Genomic DNA, 17,006 nt, shown 5'->3' on the forward strand with positions numbered 1-17,006 from the left:
GAAAAGAATACTGCTCAGAAGCGTTTTTGGACATATCTCAACCGTTTGATCGAGTATGGCACCAAGGACTTCTTTTCAAATGTAAAAAGCTTCTGCCACTTAACTATTATACGTTCATAAAATCGTATCTATTGAAAAGACTCTTTTATGTCAACAATGAGAATGAAATGTATTAGAGATGTAGTACCACAAGGCAGTGTAATCGGTCCAACCCTTTATCTGCTTTTCACATACGATTTACCAAAGACGGTAGGAATTGTTATCGGTACATTTGCAGATGATACAGCTATCCTGGCGAGTGCAAACGATCCCTCTGTAGCCTCTTTCAAACTACAAGCTGGTCTTGATCGTATATCAAAATGGTTGCAGTATTGGCGCATGAAAGCAAATGAAACAAAATCTACTCATGTTACATTCACAACGAGAAAAGACACCTGCCCGGAAATTAAACTTAATAATATAATAATTCCGCAATCAAATAGCGCTAAATACTTGGGCATGCACTTAGATAGACGTCTGACATGGAAAACACATATTTTTAACAAAAGGAAATCCCTTGGGATTCAATACAGAAAAATGTTTTGGCTACTGAATAAAAAATCTTCAGTATCTCTAAAGAATAAACTTATTTTATATAAAAGTGTGCTAAAACCAGTATGGACCTATGGCATTCAATTATGGGGAACAGCCTCAACATCCAACATAGAAATTCTTCAAAGATTTCAATCTAAAACTTTACGAGAAATAGTAAATGCTCCATGGTATGTAACTAACATTCAAATCCATCGGGACCTTAGGATAATCCCGGTAAGAGATGAAGTAAAAAAGGTAGCTAGAAAATACCATGAACGAATACAAATTCATCCCAACATCCTTGCTTCGAATTTGATGTCCCCCTCAAATATATTTACGATACTGAAAAGGAAAACGCCGCTTCAAATTTTATTATAAAAATCAAATTTTATTATAAAAATCTTAAATTAAAAAGAAAAGAGTAGCTCTCTATACAGGGAGAACTACTTTAATTGTAAATGATCAAGACTTAAATACTATTTATTAAAAAATTGTGAAATATCACCATACTATGTGACAGAATACATATTGAATTTTAATTAAATAAAAAATATAAAAAAAATTAATGGTAAAATATACTTAAAGAAAATACTGAAGCTATTAAAATAAAACAAAAGTGAAATAATATACACTTTGTGCGTAAAGCATAAGTAATTAATTTAAATTAAATAAAACTGTATCTGAGTTATATTTAAATGAGTTGAGTATAACAAATTAAATAATGTATCGATTAAAGCACGTGTATTATTAATTATACAGCAATAGTTTTGAAACTGTCTGAAAAGCTGTACTTAGAAACTGTAAGAGAAAAAGAATTGAAATAATAAAATACAAATAAGAAAAAATTAAAATAATTGAAGTAAAAAATAATTTAAATTGGAATGGTTGAGAACTGGCTAAATGAACCCGTCAAACCAAACCGATGCGCAGATCTTTAGGTATATGACTCTAAAGAAACTGAAGAATAGTTAAAAAATAACGATACGGTTCCAAAAATACTGAAACCTCTACCTATGTTTATTGATAAGGTACATTGCATTAAGCTTCTAATAGATGTATTAAACGAACATGCGCCTAATCAATTCAACTTAAAAGTGCTAAATCCACAAGTCATTCGTTCATTTTCACTTTATCTATTAAAGTAAAAGTTTCTTTTTTTTTAACAATACCTGAGGAGTAAATTTAAAAAGTACTTTAAAACTTTGTATACAATGATGCTAAATGAGTTTAACCATTTCGTTGTTTTTTTATCTTAAATAATTAGTAACTAATGCCATAGAAAAAAAAGAAAATTTAGGTCGGCATTAATTCAATTTGGTTTATTTAAACATATCCATAAATGCTCTTGAACTTTTTTTTTGTTCTATAAAAAAGTATAAAGTATAAAGAGCGCCAAGAAATATTACAGTAACAAGTGAAGCACCAAGTGATATCAAGAACACAAAGAAAAAAAAAATCTACCACACAAAAGTGATCCATTTTTTTTTTTGAGGAAAGTGAGCAGTTATCGGTAGTCGCTGAGCTGGAAGTTAGTAATGCAGAGTCTATTGCAGTTTTCTTCTTGACGTACTCAACGGAATTAGAAATACATATAGAGGAGTATCAGAAAATTAAAGGGGCTCAATAATCAGTAAAGTGATCACCTGGAGAAGTACCCAAAGAAACAAAACAACAGGTATTTTTACAGTGATACATTATTACGATTGCAGTACATTTTTTTTGCGAAGTCATGTTATATTAAATCCGTTAATCATAATCATAATCTAGAATTTTATACAAACAGAATATCAATAATTGATGTGCAGCTTATAAATATATATGTTGTGCCCTTTTTGTAGACAAGAACTTTGTTTCAACGTCGCGCCACGTGTTAACAACCACCGTTTGTAAAGAACAAAAAACACATTTTATTTTAATTCATTTTTCAATATCGTGTAAATAATTAACATTAAGTTTGAAAATAATTCATTAGCCGTAAGAAATAAACATTGTGTCGCAAACTAGCCACACATTTGGTGACCCCGACAACCGCTTAATAAATACGATGGAGAATTCGAAGAAAGAGGCAGCAGATAAGTCAGTATCCATGGACGCAACTTTAGCCACGGTAAAAACGGACATCGATGCAGTTAAAATAACAAATTTACCGACATTCTTGCGTCAAACCATGCGAATTTGGTAGTCAGCCAGCCAATGTTAAACAAAAGGAAACTAAAACTAAAACTAAAAAATTGAAACTAAAACCGTTGCCGTCAACAAGTGCAGTAAACGGCAACGTGCGGCAAAACTGCACAAAAAAAGCTCGTTTGCATATTGTCGATAGTATTTCAAACATGAACTTCCTAATTGACACCGGTTCAGCAGTATCAATCATTCCGTTAACAGCAATCTTAAGCAGACGCAATTTAAGTCCAGATGATATAAAACTTTCGCGGCGAACAATTCACACATTAAGACGTACGGTATCAAAAGACTTAGTCTTAATCTTGGTTTACGATGCAACTTTACATGGACCTTCATCATAGCAGAGGTCACGTCACCAATTCTGGACGCAGATTTTTAAGCCAAATACGGTCTAATTCCAGATATGAAATCAAAGTGCTTATTAGATCCACTGACGAAATTATCCTCAACTGGCGTAGTAAAGACTACATTAACGCCGTCCGTGTACACATTAGATCCAAACTCCAAATTCTTTGTGATCATCAGCAAGTATGTCGATGTGGGTGGAGCAAACACCTACAACCTCCCTGACACCTGTTTAGTCAATCATTAGATAGTCGCCGATGGTCAGCCGGTACATGAAAGGTCACGCCGTTAGCAATCCACCTAGTCCAATCCACCTAGTCAAAAAGAAGACAGGCACCTGGAGCGCCTGCGGTGATTTCAGGAAGCTAAACGCCCGATGAAACCAGACCGGTATACGATATCATACTTAGACCAAGTGACGGACAAACTACATGCCAGCAAATTGTTCTCAAAAATCGACATCCACAGAGCATACTTTTTAGGGTACGACATATCAGCCGCAGGAATCAGCCCACCTACAGAACGAGTGAGAGCAATCGAGGAATATGCGAAACCAAAAACAATTAAAGAAATTCGCCGTTTTCTAGGAATTCTTAATTATTACCGCAAGTGCATTCCGCAAGCAGTTAAGTTGCAAGTTTCGCTAAATGAACTGTTAAAAAACTCAACAAAGAATGACAAAACACCAATAACATGGAACCCTATGTTAGAGATGGCATTCGAAAGCTGTAAGAAAAGCGTAACTGCGCTATCTAAATTAACATTTCTTTCACCCTCAAGTACAATTTGATTGACATCAGATGTGTCTAGAAATGCAGTCGGTGCAGTAATAGAACAACAAGAAAGCGATGTTTGGCGTCCAGTTGCATTTTTTTCATCGGAGCTTAAAGCACCACAAAAAAACTACAGCACTTTCGACAGAGAATTACTAACCGTTTATCTAGCTATCAAAAATTTCAAACATTTATGAGAAGGCAGACATTTACCATTCGCACGGATCACAAACCGCTAATATATGCTTTCCAGCAAAAACCAGATAAAGTTTCAGCTCGTTAATAGCGACAGCTAAGTTTTATAGGAAAGTTTACAACCAGTATAACACACATAGCTGGCAATGACAACGTAGTAGCAGATAGTTTATCTCGAGTGAATGCAATTAACATGGCCACAATCATAGAAATGGATACGATTAGGAAGTACCAAATAATAGATGAAGAACTGAAGCAGTTATTGGGTTGAAGCAGTTAATTCAGTTGCAGAAACTTTCGTTGCAGCCTTACTTGCCAGCATTTTGTGACGTGTTCACAGGTATCATCAGACCGTATATTCCGTCATCATTGCGCAAGAAAGCATTTGATGCGGTACACTCTTTAGCACATGTAGGTGTCATATCAACAACTAAACAATTATGCGATTTTTTTGCAACAAAGATGTTGCAAAATGGGTGCGATCGTGTCAAAATTGTCAACAAACGAAAATAAACAGATACAATAAACTCACGCCACAAGCTTTTATGCCATTAGATCAACGATTCAATCATGTGCATTTGGATTTAAAAATACTTCCAGAGTGCCATGGTTATAGATATGCATTAACTATGATAGACAGATTCACACGATGGCCAGAGGTCACTCCATGGAAAGACATCGCCGTTGACACAGTCGCGGAGAATTTTTTTGCAACTTGGATATCGCGATTTGAGTTTCCCAAACTAGTAGCAACTAACCAGGGTACTCAATTTGAGTCGGCATTGTTCAAGGCGTTAGCAAACCGCTTAGGCACACAGAGAATACGCACATCGCCGTATCACCCGGAACTAAATGGGTTAATTGAGCGATTTCATCGCACTTTGAAGACAGCACTCATGGCATGAGCGCAGCACACATGGATACAATTATTACCTTCAGTTTTATTAGGTCTTCGAACCTCTGTTAAAGAAGACATAAACACATCAGCAGCAGAAATGGTGTATGGTACAACACTGCACTTACCGGGAGAATTCTTTGTGAAAACACAGACACCTCCAGACGAACAAAAATTCCTAAAAACATTATGTGAGCATATACGACAATTTAAACCAACTCCAACTTCCAATCATTCAAACAGATCTGTTTTCGTTCACAAGACGTTGGATAGTGCGTCTCATGTATTTGTAAAAACAGACCATCTAAGGAAACCATTAGAACCACCGTACACAGGGCCATACAAAATAATCAAAAAAACCAACCATAGGCTTTTTACAGTGGACGTACGCGAGAATCCTGTAAACTTGGCAATAGACAGACTAAAGCCGGCCTTCTTTGAACCTATGGTTATGGAGCCTAATTTTATCGAAGTGGACGTAAGTGACAAACCCACGAAAGAGGAACAACTTGTCCGACCAAGAAAGAAAGTGACATTTGACTTGAAAGACCCGTTAGAGTAACTATGCCCACTCAGTAATCAGCAAACCAGACCACCAGTCTAGCTATTAACGAACTTCTCAATAGCGAATTCCTCTCTACAACGAAGTTTTTTCAGGTACGCAAACAAATTTTTGCTTACAAAAAAACCTCTCTATAACGAATTTATTCAAATGCATAACTATCACTCAACTAATACGTTGAGATTGTGTATATGTAATGTGTCATCATCAATTTTAAATGAAAAAGTGATCCCCATACACATTGTGTGTGCTCTCGCTTTTAATGAAAGAGGTAGAAAATTATTTCCTCAGAATTATGAGGAAATATATTTCCTCTGATTTCATGACAAATACATATAACAAAATAATAACCCGAACATATAAAAACATTTTGTTCTCTTATGTACAAATTTATACTTTTTGCTCCTTCCCTACGATACTCTCCTCATCAAGCAATCAAAATGTTGCTGCTGGCACACATGTATAAGTAAAATGCACTTACGAGTAACTTTGCCTAACATTAGTTTCTATTTACCGAAATTCCAAAAACAAAGTTTTTACAAAAAAAACTCAAAACATTCTAACGGTAAATTGTGCAATGATTTTGCCTTGTTTTCTGCATTTAATTGTCGCTTCATTGAAGCTTAAACAATTGTGAGAAACACATAGTTCAAATATGGCAAAACGAAGTTCTTTATCAATTAATAAAAAATTTAAATTAATTTCTGAGGTTGAAAAGTGACTAGAAAAAAGAAAATATTGCGAAAGAATATGGAATACCTGCTAATAGACTTTCAACCATTATTAAAAAAAAAACTAAAATTTATGATCAAGCAATTGTGAGTCATGACCGTTAAAGTCATAAAGATATAAGATGTTGTAATTACGCAGTAATAGATGATGCAACGATTAAATGGATAACAGCTACAAGGCAGAAAAATATTCCCATTTCTGGGGCACTTGTGCAAGAAAAAGCTAAATATTTTGCGGAAGCATTAGGTTATCCAGACTTTGCAGCAAGTAATGGATAGTTGGAAAAATTTAAAAAAAGACATAATATTGTCGAAAAATTTGTTTGCAGTGAAGGTAGTGACGTGAACTTAGAGACATTAGACAATTGGGTCAAAAATATTCTTCCAGTTTTAATTAAAAACTATAATCCAAATGACATATTTAATGCCGATGAAATTGGTTTATTTTTTAAGTGTTTGCTATCTCGGATTCTTACGTTCAAAAATCAAAAATGTGTCAGTGGAAAAAAAGTAAGGACAGCATAACTGTTATGGTTGTAAGCAATCTCACTGGAAAAAAAAGTTGAAACTATTAGTTATTGGCTAATGAGCTAATGAGCTGCAGTCCTCCCATGATGAGATCAATATATCTCAAGCAGAGGTTGCAAAGGAAGATGTTATAACAGAAGAATATATGTGCCTAAAAGAGCTATGGTCGAAATGCACCGTTAATATAAGTGATGGATCTTTGGACGATTATATAAATGTTGATAAAAATACAGTCATCATGGCCCATACTTAAAAAAAGCAATAGATTAATTAATCTAAGATTATAATTTTAATATTTATAGATTCAGATGTAGAAAACCAAGATGCACAAAATGAAGACATTGTTGAACTGTCTTCGTATTTAAACACGCGTAGAGCATTACAAACTGTATGTACATTTACGGAATCGCGTGACGATGTTGATGAAAAAATTTTTAAATCTATTAACTTGTTGGAAGAGTTCCTTGATAAGGAAAAAGTAAAAATGTCTAAACAAATTAAAATTACAGACTTCTTTCAAATAAAATAAAATAACACATTATAAAAATTTAAATTATAAATAATAATAAATTATATATGTTGTAATTAATAAAAATAATTTTTCTAAATACAAATCAATACATGATTAATGTTTTTTTTTTGAATAAACATGAATGAAAGAGTTGTACGTCGGCACTCTCATATAAGTGAAAATGGCTTAAATGGCTATATTATGCTTAGCACAGAAGACGTTAAAACAAATAAGAAACTTAAAACAAATTCTGTACACGAAACTAATATAGCAAAAATAGCTAGTGAAATTGCCACAGCTAATAAAATTAAGTTAACCAACAACTTAACAAATTCTTTATTAAAAAACACAAAAACATATAAAGATATGTCGCCACAAAAAGTCTTGGATGAAAGACCACTACCTGTAAGACGTAATTCCTTCACAACTTCGGTAAATGTTACTGTACGTTCGAACCAAATTCCCGTAAAAACATTTGTAGAAAACATTGTATGCACTCTACGTACAAGTAATACAACAAACTCAATTGCCACCTCTTTATCAACGAGCATAATAACAACAACATCATCAATGCATGAACCAATAATGTCAACAATTTCACCGCCTTTGCAAAAATTGCAGAGTACCACTCTAAATACTCCACTTTCAACAAAAAGAAATAGATCATCTCCTAATAATCAAAAAAAAAAGCAGAGGATCAAGAAACAAAAGCAAAAAGAGCAATCGTCTAATCAGCAAACGCTGACGAACTATTGGCTTGCCAAACCAGCAAACAGGTTCGCATGCTTATCGGACGAAAATGATAACGGCGAAGTGAATAGTGAAAAGAGCGACAGCAACGAAAATGATACAACAAAACAAATTAAAAAAACCAAACCACCACCGCTCTTTATTCAAAAAGTAGAAAGACTAGACATTTTAATAAAGGCAATTGACTCAATACCGAATTGCAAATATGAAATAAAAGTATTACCAAATAATGAAGTCAAACTGCAACCATTTGACTCAACTTATTACACCAGCATAATAAAGCTGCTTAAAGAAAAAAATACCGAATACTATACATATAAACCGACGGAAGAATGAGGTTTTAAAGTCTTTCTCCGTGGCATGCACTACTCAGTGGATACAAATGAAATTAAAAAAAGCCTTCATGAAAACGGTCATGAAATCATAAATATCCAAAACATATTACAACTACGAACTAAGAAGCCATTGAATTTATTCTCGTTAGAATTAAAACAAAATGTGAATAATAAAGAAATTTACTCAATTAAATATTTACTTCACTGCAAAATCCAATTTGAGCCACCTCGCCCTCAAAAAGTCATACCTCAATGTTCTAACTGTCAAAAATATGGACATACAAAAAATTTCTGCACCAAGTCACCGGTTTGTGTTAAATGTGCAGGAAATCATAAAACCGCCAATTGTCCAACAAAAGGAAATTCTGAAAACATAAGCTGTGCCTTATGCGGAGAAAAGCACACAGCCAACTACAACGGATGTGAGGTGTACAAATCACTTAAAATTAAACGATATCCTATCATGAGAGAAAAAGTAACACCCGTCCAAACAAGTCAGCAACAATCTTTGAACACAACAGACAATGCAACTGCTCAAAACACAAATGCCAACATCCCACAAACAGTATCATATGCCCAAGTTACGCGTCAAACACCTGTTGAATCTAACTCTTACAACCCAGACCTCGCAGAGTTAAAAGAAATGATGAAAACATTGATAACACAAATGTCAGGAATGATGAACATTTTAACGGCGTTGGTCACAAAAATCAATGGGCAAGTTCAATGAATTAAAAATAGTAGCATGGAATGCAAATGGTATAAGTAGACATATCAACGAATTGAAAACTTTTCTGTACTCAAATTCGATCGACATACTATTAACCTCAGAAACACATCTCACTGAAAAAAGCTATGTTAAAATAAAAAATTACACAATATTTCAAACCAATCATCCCGACGGAAAAGGACACGGTGGAACTGCCATCTTCATAAAAAACTGTATAGTTAGCTCTGAATCAGAAAATCATAGTACAGAACAAATACGCAAAAACGCAAAAAATATGCTATGGGGTTCACGTTTAACAAACGCAAAGGGCAAAAATCTCTACACCGCACTGAATGAATACAAAGCAAAATTTATAAGTACTGGTGAACCAACATACTGGCATAGTGACCCAAGAAAGCAACCTGATTTGATTGACTTCTTTATAACAAAAAACATAAATGTAAGTAACCTTTCCATTCATTCCAGCCTTGAGTTGTCCTCTGACCACTCACCGATAGTACTAGTTTACAGCGCAACTCTTACTATGAACAATACGAACATTAATACTTACAATTACAAAACATGTTGGGATACATATCGCGAGATAATAGAAGAACAATTAGTTATAAATGTAGCTCTAAGAACAGAAGAGGAAATAAATAATGCAATAATCAATTTCAATTCTCTACTATTATCTGCAGCATCTGCATCTACACCAATAACAAAAACCAAAAATGTAATACCTGTCCCGAATCATATCAAACATAAAATAGAACAAAAAAGAAAGTTGAGAAAAATCTGGCAAGTATCTAGAGCTCCACAAATAAAGACAAAGTTGAATAAATTAACAAAAGAGCTGAAAGTTTTATTAGAGGCTGAAAGACAAAAAAATGTATCAAATTTTATCTCAAGATTGAGTGCTACAAAGGTTACAAATTACTCCTTATGGAAAGCTACAAAGGGTAGTAATGGCGCCATACTTCATTGCGCACCGCTTAAAAAAGAAGATAACACTTGGGCGCGCACAAACCAAGAAAAAGCAACTGTTCTCGCTGAGTATTTTAAGAGCACATTTACAAATCCTAAAAATGATACAAACCATGCATTATCCAAGAACTTGACCCAGATGAATTTTAAAATTAAGAAGACAACAATTGCTGAAATAAAAAACATCATTAACATCAACATCAAAAAAATCACCAGGCTATGATGAGATATCTGGTAAATTTCTTCTAGAATTACCTGTAATAGCTATAATTTACATTAGAAACATCTTTAACTGCATGATCAGCAATAAAATTTTCCCTTCTGTTTGGAAAGTAGCGAAGGTTGTAGCAATACCTAAACCAAACAAAAATGCTTCAATTGTCAACTCTTACAGACCGATCAGCTTATTACCTATCTTATCCAAACTAATTGAAAATCTTCTTTTCTCCCGACTTGAACCAATAATACAAGAAAACAACCTATTGCCAAATCACCAATTTGGATTTCGTAAAAAGCATTCTACTATTCAGCAAATTCATAGGGTGGCTAGTAAAATTGCAATGAATATAGACTCTAAGAAGATCACTGTGGGTGTGTTTTTAGACGTAGCTAAAGCATTCGACAGCGTCTGGCACGAAGGACTGCTTTACAAACTATCAAGAGTATTGCCGGCCGATTTTTATTTACTACTGAAGAGCTACCTTAAAGATAGATACTTCTTTGTACAATACCAAAACGACACATCCCACATGATAAAAATAGAAGCCGGTGTCCCTCAAGGGAGTGTATTAGGTCCGATCCTATATCTATTATTCACTGCAGACATTCCTAAGCCTAAAACTGGAGAAATACTAACTGTAACGTTTGCTGACGATACTGGACTTTTATCAACGAACCATGATATCACTAAAGCAACTGTAAATCTTCAAAATCATCTAAACGAAGTGATGCATTGGTCTGACACCTGTGGGATAAAGATAAACGCCGAAGAAACTGTCCAAGTCATTTTCACTAACAGAAAATTTGAAGAACATTGTGAATACCAATCTGCAAGAAAGCCAATTACTTGGGTATGCTATTAGACCAAAAGCTGACTTGGAAGGAGCACATAATTCAGAAGAAAAAGGAAGCTCATCGAAGATTTGCAGATCTATATTGGCTTCTTGGTAAAACTTCCAGTCTGTCAATAGATAACAAACTACTAATTTACAAAAGTATTATTGTTCCGATTTGGAAATATGGAATTGAAATATGGGGAACCACCTGCAAGACTTATATAAATACTATTCAAAGGCTCCAATCAAAAATCCTGCGTACGATAGTAGATGCTAGATGGTACATCAGAAACGACGATATTCACAAAGACCTGAATATCCCTACTGTACACGAAACAATTCAAAAAAGCAGTGCTAACCACTTATCTAAATTGCTTCAGCATTCAAACCTAGAAATGAGAAGACTCCCTGCCCTGGAACTAGGATACAAAAAACGTCTTAAACGTGCTATGATATATGTTCGAGCAAAATTGAAAGATGGACGTCTGATTAATCGCTTTTATGTTCCAAATCACGCGTTGCACCCTTAAAAACACAAACTATTCCGCGCTTAAAGTTGTGTGCGGCTTTTCTTGAAGCAACACTAGTGAAAAAAGTAAAAGATGACTTGAACTATAAGGTGCCAACATATAATTGGACCGATTCGGAAATCGTACTGCATTGGATAAATTCGGTGCCAGCAAAGCATCAACAATTTATATCAAACAGAATTGCTGCAATTCAAGACATTTCAGTACCAAGCCAATGGCAACATGTGAGTTCACGACACAACCCTGCAGATGCATTATCACGTGGCATTAAACCTTCCCAGTTACAAACTAATCACTTATGGTTTTATGGCCCAATGTTTGTACATGGGTCCGAGGAACTGTGGCCAGGAGAATTCAAAAAAATGTTATGCAGTCTTCCAGATAACGCAGAATTGAAGAGTACTTTACGACAGGTAGCATTAACTGCAACTAGGTGTAGTGCCGACTGGGTGTATATAATAAACCACAGAAATTCCTTCGACACCTTGTTACATATTGTAGGCTATGTGCTGCGCTTCATAAACCGGACCAGACAACTTCAAAAGGGCGAGATTCATTCAATAGAACTCGATTCAGAGACTCACATAGTAAGGTGCATTCAGGAAGCTGAATTCAAACAACACAAAAGGGAATTAAGGCATCGCAACTATGTAAAGGCATCGAGCGCATTAGCTGCATTTACTCCATTTTTAGATGAAGACAACATCATTCGGGTTGGAGGCAGAATAGATGCATCAAAATTGCCATATAATGCTAAGCATCAAATTCTTCTTCCATACAACGACCAAATTGTGAAACTAATAATGAAAAATATTCATGAAACAAACATGCATTGTGGTGGACAAGCATTGTTGGCAACAACTCGACAGAAATTCTGGCCGGTCAAGGGAAAAATAATAGCGCGGTCAATTGTTCAACACTGTGTTCGCTGTACTAGGTGTAAGCCTACAACATTTAACCAAATTATGAGAATCTTTCAAGTACTCGAGTACAATCTGCCAGACCATTCCTTAATACAGGCTTTTTGTGGACCATTTCTGGTACATTACAAGGTAAGAAGGAAGTGACCGCACAAGGCATATATTGCTGTTTTCTGTTGTTTCTCCACCAAAGTAGTACATTTGGAGCTAGTTAGTGACCTAACTACCGACGCATTTATTGGATCAGTTAAACGTTTTGTTGCGAGGCGTGGACATTGCCAAAATATATTTTGTGACAATGCAATTAATTTTATTGGAGCCAATAATAAACTGAATGAGCTAGAAGAACTCATTTACTCAAAAAAATCAGGACAAGTAATTGAAAGACCGTGCAGTAAAAAAGGTATTTAATTTAACTTCATTCCTCCTTGTACGCCTCACTTCGGAGGACTCTGGGAAGCAGCAGTGGAATTGGCGAAACATCTGCTTGTGCGCAGCGTTGGCACAGAATCCTTAACGTACACAGAGCTAGAAACAGTTGTTATTGAAATAGAGTCAATATTAAATTCAAGACCGATTACTCCAATGTCGAATGATCCAAATGACTTTGAAGCACTTACGCCAGGCCACTTTCTAATTGGTTAAGCCCTTACAGCACCAGCAAGTACAAGCACACCAAAGATAAAAACATCATTATTAACAAGATGGAAATTGGTCTCCCACATAAAACATGAATTCTGGAGACGGTGGAACTCTGAATATCTAACGGAGCTACAATACCGACATAAATGGCGAGAACAATGCAATAACTTGCAGGAAAACACCTTAGTTATCATGAAGGATGGAAATTTACCTCCTCTTCAGTGGTCATTGGGTCGAGTAACCAACATATGTAGTGCCGGAATGGTACGTGTGATCGATGTTAAAACAGCATCAGGTATTTTGAAACGTGCCTACATAATTTGACTCCACTTTTTTGTGAAACCAACGATAGTGAAGATGACAAGATCCCACCAGTACAACCCAAACAAGCAACAAAACAACAATTGACAGCATCAAAAAGGCCTACACAGGTACCAATTTCATCAGTTAGCAGTATCAATCATTTCGGACGCAATTCGAAGGTATCCAAACAAACGAGCAACTGCTGATCTCACACCAAAAATCTAGGGAAGACAAAACATGATGTCAAATTGTTAAATAATATAAGCACACAGTTATCTGATGAGGCGTCCAGCGGTGTACTTCAGTCTATTATTCATCAATATAATATTTGATATGGCTTAAATTCACTTATAATTCTTTTTAAATTTTATAAATACTTTCTACATTTTTGAATTACTAACCAGTAAATTAATTTTAGCTAATTGAAATTTTAAAAATTCATATATGAAACTTTTATTGTTCTTAAACTTAATAACAAAAAATGCTAACAATGCTTTTTACTATTTTGACAGTTGAAAATCATGTGCAATTTAATATGTAAAAAAAAAAAGCAAAGAAAACAACACAGAAGCAAGCTTCTCATGATCTAGATCAACTTGTTTACTTAAATATAAGGTGCAATTATGCCATATCAATTGCAGGCATGCTTTTTATCGTACTTTTAGTTAAATTATTCGAATTATTCAAATAATTCAACGCGGGGGAGAATGTTTAATCTCCGTAACGTAAATCTTGGTTTTAGTATCTATATAAAAGACTTCATCTACTTAACGTTATCAAACACTAGTAATCAGCTGTTTGGCAACAAAAGGAGAATGAAGTAAGCTTTAAGCTAGATTAAGGACATGAGAGCAGATTCTGTGTTGGGTTTAAGCTAACAAACTTTGGTAACAATTCATTTTTTTAAATATCTAAAAATAAATAAAGACTTAATTACAGATAAAATAATTGAAGTTATTATTTTAAATTGATTAATAAGGCAAACTACGAGTTTATGTGCTCGGCAGTTTACAATTAACAAAATTATTAAAATATATCATCCAACACGTGCATGTGCGTGCTGGAAGCTTGATATAATCATTTGCAATTCAATAAGAACAAACGCGTTCTTATCACCGATCTTTTATGACGAATGTTTTTTTTAAATTCAAGACACAGCAAAGGGAATGAAGGGCAAGATGGTTGGTAGATTTTTTTTTCTCGTCGTAAAGTGTACAGCAGTATGGGAGATGTATAGATCATTAGTGTTCAGTAAATAAATAAAAAAAAAGAAAATATTAAAAAATGAGAAAGAAGAAGAGGAAGAAAATGAAAGTAAGAAAAGAATGATAGAGGATGTCGGTTTTATGTATAAGTATAATGTAGTTTAGAGAGCAGTTTTTGCTTTTGAATTATCAACAAAAAGAAAAAAAATTAATTATAAGAATTATGACTGTATATTCAGTTTTTTTTGTTTTAGGTACATATTAATAATAGTTAGTAATAGCACAAGAAAAAAAAAGAGAAAAAAAAATATGAAGAGACTGTAGTCAAGAATGGAATTGTAGGTATAGTTTTTTTTAGTTAATTGAATGAATAGAAGCAAGTCATGGTATGATTTTTTTGTTTTGTTAGTTGTCAGCAGTAGTATCCAGTAACCAAGAACCACACCCCAACACCGGCGAATATACCGGGCTTGCCACCATGCCATGCAGGGCAGATAATACTACAATAAAACCATCTAGGCTGACACAACAGAATCATAGAACATTTAACGAATACGTTAGAAATTATATGAAATCTGATAAAACTGACTGGGAAAGACGGTTAAAATATTATACTTATTGTTATAATACTACGCCATCTTTAGTATATGGTTACTGTCCCTGAAGGCAAAACACCTTCAGTATATGAATTTTTGCATCAAGAACAAATAGACCCTATTTACAATTATGAATCATATGATAAGGAATTGAAATACATACTTCAAGTAGCTCAAATACGAGCTAATGCCTAAATACAAAAGTATAAACAGACGCAGAAAGCAAACTACGATAGAAAAGAAAATAGAATTAAGGTAGATATAGAAAATTTAGTGTTAATTTCAAATGAAGCAGGACATAAATTAGATAGTAGATATATTGAACCTTATATAGTAACTAGTATTGATGATAGAAATATTTGCACACTAAAAAGTAAGAAAGATAATAGCTTAATAATAGTACATAAGGATACGTTAAGACTTATCTAGAAATATAAAATGATATAAAGCACATTTTTGCAATTTTCTCTTTTAAATTGATGTAAGTTTAAAATAAAATAGACTATAAATAAACTTTGTTTCATTAAATCAAAAATAAAAAAATATCATTTATATGTGTTTAGAATGAATTTATGGATAAATCCATTTTTTTTAAAAAATTTTTTTTTTGCATACATTTACATATAGATATACATTTTATCTAACGCAACTTCAGTAAATATACGTTGTTGCTAAATAGTCTAAAAAGACAGTATAATTTACTTAGTACCGCACAGCAACATGAATTATACATGGCCAGCACATTCCTGTTGCTTAAGCATACATGAGGCAGCAATGCCTTCATGTTATTCAAAACCATACTATATGGGATAAGATTTTATTTTTGCATGCTTTACCTTTTAGTTAGATACATAACAATTGCTAGCGTAATTTATTTTTGTATGTTGAGTTTAGCTCTTGTTATGTAGGCCTGTGGAGAAGTACACGAGTAATTAATGAAATAATGTGTATAATAGTGACATTACCTCGGACTTCATGCGACTTCCATGGACACTTCATTCATGAAATAAATTTGTTAAATTGTCCAAATAATTCCAAACATCAGTTTTTTTAAGAACCCTTTCACCAATTTGCGATTAAGAAAATTCATAGGCAATTATTTCACTTCCGATTATTATTAATTCTTTTATTCAAACAATTCAACGTGCATTGCACGTTGAAAGAAATGTGTGAAAGCTTTTGTTTCGGTTTGTTTTGATCTAGATCATTGAAAGCGAATTATGTCGAAAGCTCCAATGAAGTTTGACGTAATATAGCATTGCCAAGTACAAATAAAACTTATATAATTTTAGCTTTATTGGAAGTAAAAAATAAAGTGAGCTTTTTTTGAGGTGAACACCCTCAAATAAGTAAACAAACACAAAACAAAATTAAGCAAGGCCAACAAACGCAATCCGGTAACAGGAAAGTGGTGGATAGTTGCCAAGAACGTTTTTTGCTGTAACTGAAGGGGTAACAGGATCCCTAACGTAATAGAAAATCTTGTCAGTTAGGCAAGATGACTATAAAAGAGCTAGCAGAGGTTTGGTTGCCCTCTTCTTGTTTGAGTTTTACTGAGGATTAGAAGTGGTACATATTAATGAATAATTAAAAGTGAACTAAAGCTTAGCTAAAGAAAAATTGCACAAGTTCAAAGACAAAGAAAAAAATAAACATTCTAAAATTAGTTCAAATTGA

At 33.9% G+C, this 17,006-nt stretch overlaps 1 protein-coding gene across 1 annotated transcript; it reads left to right on the plus strand.

Moving 5' to 3' along the window:
• Positions 1–7,663: 7,663 nt before the first annotated feature.
• LOC119687514 lies at positions 7,664–8,383 on the plus strand. The gene has a single exon (XM_038101852.1). The coding sequence runs from the start codon at positions 7,664–7,666 to the stop codon at positions 8,381–8,383; it is 720 nt and encodes a 239-aa protein (XP_037957780.1).
• Positions 8,384–17,006: the final 8,623 nt, after the last annotated feature.

This window comes from Teleopsis dalmanni, chromosome 1 (assembly GCF_002237135.1).
Source record: "Teleopsis dalmanni isolate 2A chromosome 1, ASM223713v2, whole genome shotgun sequence".
NCBI classification, from domain to species: domain Eukaryota; kingdom Metazoa; phylum Arthropoda; class Insecta; order Diptera; family Diopsidae; genus Teleopsis; species Teleopsis dalmanni.

What these genes read in the sequence shown, in the direction of transcription:
- LOC119687514 (XM_038101852.1), top strand. Translation starts at nt 7,664, where the DNA reads ATGTCGCCACAAAAAGTCTTGGATGAAAGACCACTACCTGTAAGACGT.